Source organism: Rhinolophus sinicus, linkage group LG03 (assembly GCF_036562045.2).
Source record: "Rhinolophus sinicus isolate RSC01 linkage group LG03, ASM3656204v1, whole genome shotgun sequence".
NCBI lineage: Eukaryota > Metazoa > Chordata > Mammalia > Chiroptera > Rhinolophidae > Rhinolophus > Rhinolophus sinicus.
Genome location: NC_133753.1, coordinates 150825044 through 150840145, shown reverse-complemented (window position 1 = coordinate 150840145; position 15102 = coordinate 150825044). Strand labels below are relative to the sequence as shown.

General features: G+C 37.1%; 1 protein-coding gene and 1 non-coding gene across 3 annotated transcripts in view; both read left to right on the top strand.

Annotated features, from left to right (window-relative positions):
* Positions 1-15102, top strand: part of IQGAP2 (IQ motif containing GTPase activating protein 2) — a 267396-nt gene that overhangs the window by 217462 nt on the left and 34832 nt on the right. For both annotated transcript variants that reach the window (XM_074328812.1, XM_019728145.2), the window contains exons 18-22: positions 371-454; positions 1608-1679; positions 2293-2362; positions 5906-6114; positions 12661-12804. In XM_074328812.1, the coding sequence (XP_074184913.1) occupies positions 371-454; positions 1608-1679; positions 2293-2362; positions 5906-6114; positions 12661-12804 (579 nt within the window). The remainder of the gene's footprint in view (positions 1-370; positions 455-1607; positions 1680-2292; positions 2363-5905; positions 6115-12660; positions 12805-15102) is intronic.
* LOC141570947 (small nucleolar RNA U13) lies at positions 4737-4840 on the top strand. Its single transcript, XR_012495386.1, has one exon. It is a non-coding gene; the product is annotated as a small nucleolar RNA U13 (small nucleolar RNA).

Sequence of the window (15102 nt, the reverse complement as noted above, 5' to 3'; positions counted from 1 at the left end):
TTTGAAGCATGTTATGTTGTTACCAAATAATACTAGCACCCAGTTAACCTGTATGTTTTGGGGCAATTCCACTTTATTGTTTCTCTTTTTATCCAGTGCCTTGGTAAAATTAAGCTTTTGATCGGGAATTTGGGCTTCTATCTGGTAACTTTGTTTTCCCAAGCTTGGGACAAGTCTCAGATGTGACCTCATGCTCTGCTCAGTTTAACGTCCACCCCCAGAGATAGTGTCAGATGAGATTTGTGGGGGAGGGCTCCTGACAGCATTCCAGCTCAGTGTCTCTTGAGATAGCCTCTGTTCTTGCACTTTCCAAAATAAACTGAAAAACTTGTTGCACATAATTAATTCTGTAACTTACTATTTTCCACAGGCTTTTTGGAAGGGACATAAACAACGGATGGCATATATCAACAGGCGACAAACATTCATTGATCACATTCCTTCTATTGTGAAGGTAAATATCCATTCCCGCCTTACCAAGTGCTTGATTGAAACTTTTCCCTTCGTTTTAGTTTTACTTTTGGAAAACAGACTATGGAAAGACTAGGGGTGAGCCTTGAAATCAGAAGCAAGTCCTGGGTTTCAATCCCACCTCCCCTACTCCCTTAGCTGATCATCTGCAAGCAAGTCCATTAAAAACTATAACTGGCTCAGATCCTTTATGTGGTTATGAGAATCAAAGGTGAAAGTGCTTAGTAACCAGTAAATGCTCTTGCTCTAGAAAGTCCAAATTGATTACTTAAAGTCTGGGGGAAACCCAGCTTTACTTCATGTTCCTCTTACGATGTTCACGAATAATACTTAGAGTGCTCATACTTAGCAGTACGGAACCTTAATTGTAAGGCAAATGTAAAAGTTAGGACCTGAATTTGAGTTGTGAGCCAGTCGAACCCAGTTTTCCACCCAAGCTGATTGCTTTGAGCTTAGAGAAAGAAAAGGCTCTGTGATGTGCACTCTCTCAGCTGAAAACCAAAGGACTGTACAGAAGTGAACTTGTAGACAACTTGGAAATCCAGGTGGGGGTCAGAATAGTGGGGTAGAGAGAGAATGGAATCAGATTAGTTTAAAAGACCTTTTAAACTGTGAAGACAGAGAGTGAGGTGGTCTAGATCCGCTGTGTTGATACATTAGCTCCTTAGTGCTGTCCTGTGCTCACCATAGAACACACGTCTGTTCTCTCAGAAAACTGTTGGTCACAGTTGGTACCTCGTGAAACCTCTGGATGTTTTTCTGTAAAGACGTAAAGTATATTGGATGCATTGAAGGGATGTTGGAAGAAACCCTGTATTTAGTATAATTTGATGGCTAGACCCATTGCGACTTTCAGGAAAATGTCTTTCCCGCTTGGATTTTATTTATTGGGATTAAAGCAAAATAGTACAATGCTACATTACCTTCTCCACCATAAAGTGTAACATGGGTTGAGCCCCTTAAGAGAAAAAGCAAGGAAAGAAGTAGATGAAGATTAGGCTTTAGATGTTTATTATTTGGCAAACTGCTAATTTTTACTTTTTTTTATCAAATCAAATATTAATACTTTTAGAAAAATACATAAAAAGATATCAAAGTTGTTCGTTAATTGCCTTTATTTCTCTACTTACTTTTAGATTCAGTCCTGGTTCCGGATGGTAACAGCACGGAAGAATTACCTTTCACGACTACAGTATTTCAGTGATCATGTAAGAGATGCGCCTGTGGATTTTTATCCGGCCTGAGAATGAACTAAATGAATGCTTTGTTAGATGTTAGCGTTGCATGATTCTTATTAAATGGTGAAAATGAATACCAGGAGGGAAAAAATAGGTCTTAGAATGCAATGTGATAATATTCGGAGGCTTACATTTTTTTATTCAGAACTCGTGTTCACAGAGAGACTTCAACCAGTAAGGACAGGACAGAAAAAATGGATGAGAGGAAACGACTACCAAAGAGAAAAGATTTTAAAGGAGAATTTTCCAACATTACTTGCTAACCAATTAACTTAAATGGAAGCCTGCAGGAGGAATTTTTTTCAGGATCTTTAAGCAAGAGATTATGTGAATATAGATTGGATCATCTTAAGTTTGGTGGAAAAATTCTTTTCCTTTTTTAGAGTTCTTTATTTAACCAGTCCCCATACAATCTTGTTTATACTTTTAGCTAAGCTTATCTGACCCTGTCTTCAAAGAAAGTGGAAAAAAAAAACATTACATACACCACTTCTTAATACTGCCAGTTCTTAAATAGTTCAAAATTCTGAAATAGTGGCATAGATGGGACTCCGGAAGATCATGACTGTTCATTCTTTTGCAGAAAAATGAAATTGTGAAAATCCAGTCTCTACTGAGAGCAAACAAAGCTAGAGATGACTACAAAACATTGGGTAAGTGGGAGTATTCTGAAACAAAGTATGGATCCCTTATAAACCAGGCAAGGACAAATTATTTCCCTCTTAGTCCCTTCAGAGACTGACTGCTCCAGGATAGGATGCCCATAGTTTCCAGTAGATTTTGACCATCCCAGGCTCAAGGTTCTGAGCAGCAGCACAAAGGAACATGTAATGACAGAAAAGGCCTTTCCTATTATAAGTGGAAGAAGTGGATTGGATATAATTTCTTCAAAAAGAATGGCATAGGCATAAAGTCTGATAGTTCATGTTAAATTTGAGCTAGAATTCTGAATCTAATGCAAAAGAGTTAGCCAGAAGATAACCTTACATTTGAACTATTTAATGTATCAGCTGGCCTATGATTTGTCCCCCCTCATTTTAAGAATAAAACATTCATGTAAGAAGTTCTGGAAATAAGGAAAAAACAGGTAGTCTCATCTCCCAAAGATAACTACAAACATCTTCCTGTGATTTCATTCTGGACTTTTCACAGTAGCTGTGGTTTTTAAAGTATTTTTTCTTAGAAGAGTATAAGCCATTTGTAGAAAGTTTGAAACAGCAAAATAAAATACAAATCACCCAGGAGTAACAATCACATTTTGTACCGTCTCTTTACAGTCCCAACTCTGCAATGTTTTTTATTGTTTGTTACATACTGACAGTCATTCTTTACATGCTGAATTTTTAACATTCTAATTATCACAAGAACGTATGATAGGTTAGGAACTGACTCTGGATGGTGAACACACAATGCGATATATAGATGATGTATTACAGAATTGTACACTTGAAACCTATGTAATTTTACTAACCATTGTCACCCCAGTAAACTTGAAATAAAAAATTTAAAAAGTCAGCTAAAAAAAAAAAAAAAAAAAAAAAAAAAGTATATCCCACCCAGATTGCATTGAGAAGAGCTTGCTGGTAAAAGTATTAGTACTGCCCAAATTTTTTAAATATTTTATTTAGGTTGTTCAAAAATAGCTTTGAGAGAGTAAAAAAAGTCACTATTTGAGTAGCTCAGTAATGAAAATGGTCATTATATTGTCTCTAACTCTGCCTTGTTTTTTATTTTTATTTTTATTTTTATTTTTTGGAGAAAGTAGAAAACTAATAATTGTCCTAGCATAGTGCCTAGTAAATACTTTAGACAACATACTTTATTGTTCAAAGTCTATCTGAATTATGGGGTGAAACACATGACTCAAGAAAATCTTCGCTGGTACTTGTTAAGGAAAAGCTGTGGGAAGCTTAGAGGCCTGGTTCTGTCTCTAGCGTGCAGAATCCACTGGATAATACCTCATTCTGCTAAATTACAGGAGTTAGTATGCAAGCTGAGTAAGGATAGGTCAACTGTTATTTTCGGTGCAATACTTCACTTTGAATTAATAAGATTCGTCTCTCAAATGGTAGATGGCTTTAAGTTTTTTACTAGAAGTCTGAGTCAGGGGTTTGTTTTCTGAGCCCTTACACACTAAAAGAGGTTTGCTATTGCTTTTGCACATGGAAGGCAATTTAAGAATAAATGTTCCAAATGAACACTGGCTGATTTTCATTTCATTATAGGTAATATGTTTTCATGGGTGCTTATAGTGATGCTTTTCATTTACTTACTTTTTTTAATTACAAAAACAAAAGAAATTCCAATTTAAAAATCTAGGTGATTTTTATGTTAAAAGCCTACAAAGTAAATAGAAACTATATTAGTGAATGAATTACACCTAAGCTTCTCTGGACTTTGGCAAATAGGGTGATTTCATGGTAACTAAAATGTAAATTGTCATTTCTCAATTCAGCATCTTCAAAAAAGTAAGGCTTTTGTTTTTTTAATCTGAAAAAAGATCACTTTTCTTAGTCAATCATCCACCATTTTCACCCGTTCCTTCTGGAAAGCCATTGAATGTATTTAAGCTTGGAAATTGCTAGAACTGTAACATGGCCACTTGTGAGTGCTGACGACTGTGAAGTTATATGATTTCCTGAAATTAAAATGCCACACAGTGGTATGAAGATGCCAAAAAGCCTACTGTTGATAGAGAAAATACTGAATTTGAGCCATAACAATTAGTAAAGCTAAAACACTAATTTGTTTCTAACTGGCCTATTAAAACATAAAAAGATACACAGTCCCTAGGAGCAGGGAGAGAGAACTTTAGACACAAATGAGATGGCCCATCTTCTCTCAATTTAGCTACACAAATGAACTCTGGTGCAGCACTCAGGCTTTTTCTGAAAAGGTCATGTCATCAGCAACATCATGCCAGAAATGGGAAGAAAATAAATTCACATATGTTTCAGTGACCGGGAAACAAAGAGTCCCAGGATCCAAGGTAACTTCTCCAAAAAAGACCATCAGAAATAGCAAACTATCCTTTTGTAGTTCATAAGTGTGATGATTGCATGTTCACACTCTGGTGTGAGATGTGCCTGTCTCAAATCGTGTTACGACATTGGCACATTACCCGTCTGACATTAAAAAAAAACAAAAAGAAATAGCAAACTACTAACACAGATGACTCTAGATTTGGTGGTTCATACTGGTACATGTTATTAATTGTTTATGTTGTTGGTGGAACTTTTTTTATTTTTTTGAGTGTCGAAACACCACAGAACCAAGCTGAAAGGAAAAGGAAGACTGACCAGGGCCTTAGATGTAAAGGAGAGGATGGGTATTGAGGTAACCACAATGGGGTTACCTTCAAGTCATCCTTGTATCGCTCTGTCTAATCAGTCATCATTGAAGGTCTGGACAGTTTATTATTTCAATTTACCCAGAGTAGATCTCATTAGACACTTTTAAAAATATACACTTTTTCAAAAGTCAGAGTGCCAGGGAATTAAAGCATAATTCATGTTCAAGGCACTAAGGGAAAGCCCCTTCAGAATTTGTATAGATGCCCCTCTCGACAACAGAGGGTCATCGCCTAGTTTATGAGTGCCTCCCCTTGGTCCATGCAAAAAGAACAAGGACCAAATTTCAATTTCTAAACTTTTTTATTTCTGCCAAGTAGAATATGTATTCGCTTGTGATTCCATTGGCTCCTGTTTGGCCAACTCTCCCTTCATCGACCTTTCCTAATTCATTTTTCACCTAGTTCCTGCTCCTTCCCGAAGGTCCTTTGGGCCAAGAGAAACCACTTTCTGCTTCCTGCAGTGAGAATATGCATCTCTTATCTGGCTCAGCCACAGGCTCTCTGAGCCGAGGTAACTTAAGCATTAACATTCTTTCCCAGGTTCCTCATCAGTAAGGCTCGGATAGATAGAATTGTCTTCCCAGTGCCTATGTCCTGGAAACAGTGTGAGAGAGGGCTGATAAATGAGTGTTAGATAACTAGAAAATAGTGAGGCCAGACATTTATTTACATGATCAGTTTCCTTGTCCAGATTGGACATGGGGCAGAATGATTCACTCCAAAAACCAAGTGCTTCCATTGCTGTATTTTTCTGGTAATGCTTTATTTGAAGACCTGGTTTCTTTCCTATTGATAATAATTCCAAAAGTGCCTAATTAAAGCATGCCTGTTTCTTTCCCTGCAGTTGGTTCCGAAAACCCACCGTTAACAGTAATCCGCAAATTTGTGCACCTATTGGACCAAAGTGACTTGGATTTCCAGGAGGAGCTAGAGGTTGCACGATTAAGGGGAGAAGTGGTGACGAAGATCAGGGGCAATCAACAGCTAGAGAAAGACCTGAACCTGATGGACATCAAGATTGGGCTTCTGGTGAAGAACAGGATCACACTCGAGGTCAGTAGGGCTCGTGGGACTGTTGGCTCCCAGAAGAGGGAAGATGCAGGTATATTTGTGCACAGCGCTTTGGTCCAGCTAAGCTCATTGGAATCTGGAATCAGTGATCCAAAGTTCATTTACCATTTTTATTACAAAGTAGAGGTTCTCAGATTGCAAAATTCTGTATCCCCCCCTTTATAACGTTTTGTAAGGCTTCTTTACCATTAGGAAATGAAATTTATATGAAATAACACCTACTTCCATATGTACCTTAATAACAAGACTAAGTCCTTTATGTAAACATAAAAGAGAAATAGAAAGTAATTTATAATAAAAACACATATTTCAAAATGAAAATATACGGGCCAGATGCCATTAGATGTGATAACGTTGACAGACGCTGGGACCTCTTCCCAGAATAAACACAGGTGGAGAGAGCTGCAGAGACTCACCTGGGAGAGTGGTAGAACTGTTGGTGATTTCATTTTCCAAAATGCTGGAAAACTCTTTGTGAAGTTCAGAATACGCAACGCGTGGCTCCACCCATGCCCCCAGTTTACACAGAATTGCAGTCTTTGCAGACTGCAGAATTGCAGAAAATTTATTGCAGAATTCCAGAAAATTAATTGGATATTAAAATTGTGGAGGATATGTGTTGTGTTTATATGTAAAACAATTCGATTCTAGGCTTAACTAATTGCACAGGGAATTTTTATCTGCATGAATGAATGACCAGCAGGACATTCAAAACTCCAGCCATTCAGGATGTGGGACAATTATTTACTCAGGACAGCAGAGCATCTGTCATCCCTAACCCAACACTCACTAGAAGCCAGTAGTGCCTTCCAGTCATTAAGATGGTAAAAAATAATAATAACCCCTACGCGTTTCCGAAATGCCCCCTCCAGAATAGAACTGCCCCAATAACAGTCTCTAAATAAATGGTGCTGCAGATTTGGATTTGTGTGCAACTTGACAATATCAGAGCTCCGTAAGACCATGTAAAAAGTTTAATTTTAATCAAGAAAAGGAGACTTGTAGGGTAAGGCCTCTTTCCATGTCTCTGCTTCGATGCCACATCAGTTTTTCAGAAAACTGGTAGGTCAAGGCGGAAGCTCTCAGAAAGCTACAGTGGGTCAGAGGTGGAGAGCCAACTGCCAGCAACTGAACCCATAGTTCTGGAAAACTAGGAGATGAACAGCCATGGGATGCTACCAGATAAGTAGACATGTGAATGCCCCACTCTTGTCTTCAGCCCCCGCACAAATGACAGTGAAATAGTTGAAGAGAAAATAAAGAAACTAGAACAATTTGTAATATAGAACAATGACCTTTTTTTCCTAAATATTAAGGAATAAAACTACAACTTAAATGTTCCTTATTTAACTCTGTTTTCATTATTTTATCCAGAAAAGTAACAGTACTTTATTCTTTAAAAAAAAAAAAAAAAAGTTTGTATGATTTGACACATGTGAGAACTTTTAAAGTATAATATGTTCCAGAAGGTCTGTCAGGGAATGCTTTTTATAGCCTTAGACTCCTGTTTTACTCAATTCCCATAAAGTTGTCAACAGGAAATGCCTTGCCTTTCAAAATAAAGGCTTAGTTGCAAAACCTTAAATACTATAAATAATATGTAGCTTGTGGAAATACAATCATGGCAGAGTTTCAGATCTTCATGAATGTAAGACTCTTTTAAGACGTATTCTTAATTGGTAACATTTTTGTGAAACAAAGTTAATTTTTCAACTTACCTTTTCAAACCCTAAGTATCAAACACTTATTAGAAGTTAAACCAATGATTATTAAAAATATAGTCAGTCTTATTATTAATAGTAGCATTTTAAGTTTGATGATAACAATTATGCAGCTGAAGCTTTATTTAAAGTAGTGAAAACAACCCAACACAAAAACAACAGAGGACAATCGAATTAATTTAATATGTATGTTATGCAGCCCGTAAAAGTGCTTTTGAAGAACATTTAAGGGCAGGGGGAAAGGTTCACAATTAATTGGGAAGAAAATAGTACCTAAAACTACAATTTCATTTATTGTCCTAAGTATATATATTAACATATACTTTTAAAAAGCCAGAAGAACAAAAGTTAAGTGATTTTTCCTTTGGGTGATAGAATTAAACTTATCTTCTTTGTCCTTTTTTTTCCCCACTGCGCATGTATTTAGTGAGAAAAAAGACTTTAAAGGGAAGTAGATTAGTTCTTATGAAGTAACTCTAGATCTCTCTAGTAAACCATGCATTTTACAATTCTTTCAAAATTTACATTCCGCCTACAAATCTCAGAAAGTCAGGGTGAGTGAAGTGGTTAACATTAGTTTTAGGCAAAAGGAACGGTATAGAGATGGCGGAGACAAAGCAACTGAAGCAGAAGTTTCTTAGAGGCATAGGGATGAAGAAAGGTGTAGATTGCAACTAGCTTGCAGGAAAACCTAAATAGACACTAAAAGTCATCTTGAATCCCTGAAATTCCCATTGATGAGTGTGATGTTCCTATCATCTGAGTGCAGACTTGCAAACCAGGGCTACCTGAAACCCAGGATTGAGATTTATTTTATTGCTTGATTTTACCACTTCACTGCTTATATTATTAGCATGTTTCCTTGGGCACGTTTCTTAACCTCTCTGAGCCTTGTTTTCTTCACTGGAAAAAGTGCTAAATACATAGATTGTTTTAGTCTTCACAGCAGCTCAGTAAGATTGCTATTATTAAGCCCATTTTTCAGATTTAGGAAAGTGGGCCGTAGAGTGTAACCAGTACAAAGTCACAAAGCTAATCATGTTTTGCAGACACCCATGTTTCGTTTTTTTTTCAAACAAATATTGATTGAATGCCTACTGTAGGCTAGGCAACCATCAGCACTGATATAATAAAATCATAGTGGGTTCTCTTATGGAACTCATATTCTAGTGAGGGATACAGGTAATTAAAATATAAGCACATAAATACAAAATTACAAGTTGAGACAAATACAATGAAGGAAATGGAAAATTTATTCTAATGGCAAATAAAGTGTGAAGAATAAGCTATTTTAGAGTCTTGAAAATTAAAAAACTCGTCTTAGGGCATAGGAATAGCATTCTTAGTATTGGAAACAGTATGTGCTGAAAGGTACCAGGCATGAGAGAACTTGCAGTGTTCAAGTTCGCTTGGCTGGAATTCATTGAACTGCTGGTGACTGAGGTACAAGATGGTACCGAAAGGCAAATTTGACCTTGGAGGATAGACAGCCATGTTTTTATGACTCCAAAGTCCACATCCTTTGTACTAGTTCACACCTTCTGCAAAAATGTTTATATTATCGCATATTACCTACATGCAGATATCCTGTTATCAGGGGAAGGGAAAATATGGTGGCACTTAGGGCAACACTGAGATGTGGGCATATGCTTCCTGTCCTGTCTTCACCAAATCTATTTCTAATGGAAAGGAATTTAGTTCTGCCCCAGAGCTTGCTTACCACCCCCACCCTCTTTTCTCTTCTCTATATGTCAAGAACCATTATTCTTAAGATGAAGTCTGGAACAAAACAAACGAAAAGTCGCCTGTTTCCATTGAAAGTAATTGGGAGGGGGTTATAAGTACCAAGATTTTTTCCTACCATCTATTCAAAATCAAGATAATCAATGTGTTACATGTATTTGAGGGAATTGCATGATGTACACATCAGCAGTTACTTGAAGAGGGGAAACCTGGGTTAAGTGGAACTGTAAGCCAGAGTTAGTCTAGCAATGTCTTAGGACCTCTGATAGCTAAGGATGGATATCCAGCAGCCGCCTGCATAGACTTCCCCTTAACTTTCATTTGCTGGTAACTATGCTACCTCTCTTCATCGTAATGTATTTTATATATTTGTGAAATAAGGAGGGAAGTGTTGCCTTTTTAAAATTTTCATGGACATGCAAATCAAATCCCCCTCTTTTCCCATATAAGCAATTAGGGGGACAAAAGTAAATGGTTAAGTCAGGGTTGGCTCTCTCTCAGCTGAGAATGAGGAAGAAGGAAATCATAGACCTGGAAGGCAATGGATGTAACCACACAGAACTATCTTACCTCAGAGCTCCAAGGGACTTTTTCCGCCTGTGGACTAACACTGGTTATGGAGAATGGGGTGCTGAGAGATACCAAGCAGATTTAGAGCTGACAGTGGTTCTCATCCCGAGGCAATTGGAAGTGGGGGCAGGCACGGTTGTCAGAATGACTCCAGGTCTCTACTGGCAACAGGGATGCTGCACGGGCAGCAGTGCGTGCACAGCAAAGCACCGCCGTGTCTGAAAGGTCCCGAGTGCATCCTGATGCTGACTGCCAAGAGAGTCCTCAGGTAGGAGTAGGGCTAAGAGCACAGGGAAGCAGACGGAAGTCATTTTAAGAAAAACATCTTTCTTGCCACCTACTCTGTGGGACAGTGACCCAAGGTTAAGTGGCAGAGGAGGCATTCTAGAGCAGTGACTTTCATGTGAGTCATGTGCCGTTAGTGGGTCATGAAATCAGTGTAGTGTGTCATCGGCAATATTTAAAAATGGAATAGCATAAAAGCAAATTGAAAATATCAGAGTATGTCCCAATACTAAGAATCAGTAGTGTGTGTGTGTGTGTGTGTGTGTGTGTGTGTGTGTGTGTGTGTGTGTTTACCAATTAAAGATGTAAAATGTATTTTTTTACTGTGGGTCTTTGTAAAAATGTTTGGTAGATTCTTATCTAAAGGACCTACTCTTGTTCATGACCCTTTAAGCTCCTCAGGAAGACACAACCTGAGGTTTCCAGCCACATATTTCCAAGCTTCCCTGTAAATGGTTAAAGGAATGTGATTGGAGGAGGTGGGGAGAGAACTTACTTTTGTTAAATATTTAGAGGATTTCTTTCCCTCCTATCAATTTTCTATATTACATATTTTTGCAAGTGCTTTTATAAATTAATGAGATATAATTCACTCTTTTAAAATGTACAATTCAGCATTGTTTAAAGTTGTGCAACCATCATTTCTATCTAATTATAGAACATTTTTATCACCCAACAGATAAACCCCAAAGCAAATGTTCTGGAATTAGATGTGGTGGTGGTTGCAAAACTTTATGAATATACTAAACACTGAATCGTACACTTTAAAAGGATGAATTGTATAGCATGTGAATAATATTTCTGTTCAAGAAATGAAAGAACACCCCTATTCATTAATAGTCACTACCTATTCCCCATCCCCCAGCCACGGCAACCATTAGTCTACTTTCTGTCTGTATATAGATTCACCTGTTCTGGATGTTTCATATTAGTGGAATCACATTGTATGTGGTCTGTTGTGAACAGCTGTTTCACTTAGCATAGTTTTTTAAAGTTCACCTATGTTGTAGCATGAATCAATACTTCATTTCTCATTATTATTATTTACTAATAATATTCCATTGTATGGATATATCACATTTTGTTTATCCATTCATCAATTGGTGGACATTTGAGTTGTTTCCTCTTTTTGGCTATTATGAATAATTCTGCAATGAGCATTCATGTACACATTTTCATGTCCACATATGTTTTCAGTTCTCTTGGATATACACCTAAGAGTGGAATTACTAGGTCGTATGGTAACTCTGTGTTTCACTTTTGAGGAACTGCCAAAATGTTTTTCTAAGTGGCTGTGCCATTTTGCATTCCTCCCCAGCATGAAGTTTCCAATTTCTCCACAACCTCAAGAACATTTATTATTGTCTTTTTTATTATAACCATCCTAATTAGTATGAAGTGGTAACACATTGTATTATTGACTTGCATTCCCCTAATAGCTATTAATATTGAGCTTCATGAGCTTATTAACCATTGGTAGATCTTCTTTGCAAAAATGTCTGTTCACATCCTTTTTGACTGGGTTGTCCCATTTTTGACTGGGTTGTCTTTTTATTTTTGAGATTTAAGAGTTCTTTATATATTGTACATACAATTCCCTTATTCGATACATGATTTGCAAATATTTTCTCCTGTTCTGTGGGTTGTCTTTTTACTTTATTGATAGTGTCCTTTGAAGCACAAAGGTTTTAGTTTTTATGAAGTCCAATTTATTTTTTTCTTTTGCCACTAGTACTTTTGGTGTCATATCTAAGAAATCATTGCCTAATCCAGGGTAACAAAGATTTATACCTAGGTTTTCTTTCAAGAGTTTTATAGTTTTAGCTCTTACATGTTAGTTATTTGATCTCTTTTGAGTTAGTTTTTGCTTATGATATGAGAGAGGAATCTGACTTCTTTCTTTTGAATGTGGCTATCCAGTTGTACCACATCATCTGTTGAAAAGACTATTCTTATTTAATTGTCTTGGTGCCTATATTACAAATTAAGAGCAAATAAGTACAACTTTGGAGAATGAATATTACAAAAGCCAAATTCACCTGCAAGCTGGATTTCCTTAATTTGTTTAGTAATCTCTATTCCTTTGTTTCTTCATAAGGGAAATGTGTAAAATTACTCTTCCCAACTATGCGTGTTTCAGGGTGTACATAAGGAAGGAGGTAAAGAATACCGGAGTAAAAAGTAGTAATTTCATAAAAATTTTTTCCAGGATGTAATTTCACACAGAACGAAGCTGAATAAGAAAAAAGGTGGAGAAATACTAAATAACAGCGACAACCAGGGAATCAAAAGTCTGAGTAAGGAGAGGAGAAAAACACTAGAAACATATCAGCAGCTGTTTTATCTTTTACAGGTGAGAACAATTTGTTTTGCTGTGAGTGTTGGATAAATTGTCACGTTCAATGTTTGTGGTTTACAAAGGATCTATCCCCATGCGAAAACTACTATAGCTTACATATTTTGAGCACCTGATAAGTACCGAGTGCTATTCTAGGTTCTTTACATTTACAGTATCTCATTTAATTCTTACTATAACCCTGGGAGCCATCAGAAAATAATTATTACTCTTATTGTTGTATTACATATCAGAAAACTGAGACACAGCCAGTAAATGGTACTTCAGAGCCCATGGTCTTCCTAACTATATCATACCACAGTTATCTGTAGAAATGGTATAAATCTAGTAACATAAGCAGGTACTATCAACCTTGAAAAAAATTAACTATGTGAAAAACAAAAGTTTAACAGAACCAGTTTGCCCTTCTTTTATGGAAAGAGCCAGAGGGTTTGGATTAGGGTCATAGGGTATCTTTTATATTTCATTATTTCCCTAGCATTATTCTGGTCTAAATGAGCAGTAATTTTCCATTGCTTCCAGAATGCAGGTGAGAATTAGCTATGGTTGCACTCTGGTGGACCAGTTACTGTTTTGTTTGACCAATGATTTACCTTATCCAGCCTACCACAGTCCTAAAGGAAACTGAGTACGTGACAGGGATAGACATAAACAAAGTCCTCTTCAGTAGGAAAACTTTCCCAACAGAGGTGGATCAGCACTTCTTCCTTGAAAGTCAGGTGTCCCTATGTGTGGGGCCACTGCTGGTGGTGGTGACATTTGAGTCTGTGCTGGAGGATGTCACTGGCATTAGGTGTGCAGAGAACATGTTAGCCAAATCGTAAATGAGGTGTGTCTAGCCTCACTGAGAGAAGAGTTGTCAGTTTGGTAGAGTTGAGAATTCTCTATTTGGAATAACAGATTGGAAGACAGGTGTAGTGCCACAGAGGGCCACAATGTGGCAGCATAAAAGGAAAAATTGCTTGACAACTGCAACCTTTCCAGAATGAAAGGGGCCTCACACTAGGCAGGGAAGGATTTTTTTTTTGTCTGCCTAAAATAGATTAATCGTTACCCACCAGTTGGAAATTTGATCTTAGTTATTTATCATTTTTGACATCTGTGAACTTCCAAGTGTATGAAGCTTCTTTGACAGAATGTGTGTCATAAGGAAAGTGAAAATTTAGTCATTGGCCTAAGACTTATATTGTTTACCCTGTTATGTAAGTAGAGGCTCATTAATGGAAAGGAGAAAAAAAGCACAGGAGCATGTTTAGAATAATTCCACCAAGTTTCATTTCCCAAACCAAAAACTGATAGTCCCAGGACACGGCCGTTCTGTTGTACCAAGTGAAGTGTCTCTCGTAATCACGTATTTTTCTTCACCTTTTCTTCTCTCCCCTTTGGAGACATTAGCCCAAGATCACTGAAGAAACTATAGAATAGAGAATCGTCTGGATTCCTTTTGGCCTTTGGATTATGCCTTGGCAAGAATTCTTGGCCAAAGTAACCAATCAATTCGTATAGGTTTTGTTTTGGGTTTGTCTCTTCGGTATGAGCCTAAATTTAATGTTTTTAGATCATCTGAGAAGAATGAGGTGTGGGCTTCTTGAGCTTTAGAGTAAGTTTCCTTTCTGATAACCCCACATGCTTAGTGTGGGAAAAGAATCACTACAGAGCTATAAAGAAAAAGTTGTCCTAAGCTGCTGATTCGTAAAATTTCAACCAATCTGTTACAAGCTTGAAAGTAAGTTGAAGTAGTAGAGTAAATTAGAATTTGGATTTTCTTTCAAAAACTAAAGCCAAACTACTTGAGTAGAGTTGTCCTTTGGTGTCCATGGGGGATTGGTTCCAGGACCCCCAAGGACACCGCAATTCACAGATGCTCAAGTCCCCTACATAAAATGGGATAATATTTGCATATAAACTATGCACCTCCTCCTGTACACTTTATCTCTAGATTACTTTTAATACCTAATGCATTGTAAATAGTTGTTGTACTATAGTGTTTAGGGAATAATGACAAGAAAAGAAGTCTGTACACGTTCAGAATAATAGATGCAGCCGTCGTAGGCCTGACTGCGTAGTACATGTCAGTAACAACATTTTTCTTTCTGAATATTTTTGATCTGTGGTTGGTTGAATCCATGAATGTGGACCCGAGGATACAGAGAGCCGACTGTATATTAAATGAATATTAGTTTCAATGTATGGAAAATTTTCTTTTCTCATCAGAACAAAGATGAAGAGTGGGAGTATAAAATTAATTTCTCTATAACCTAAATACTGTTTTTTCTCTGCTAACCTCCATCTGGT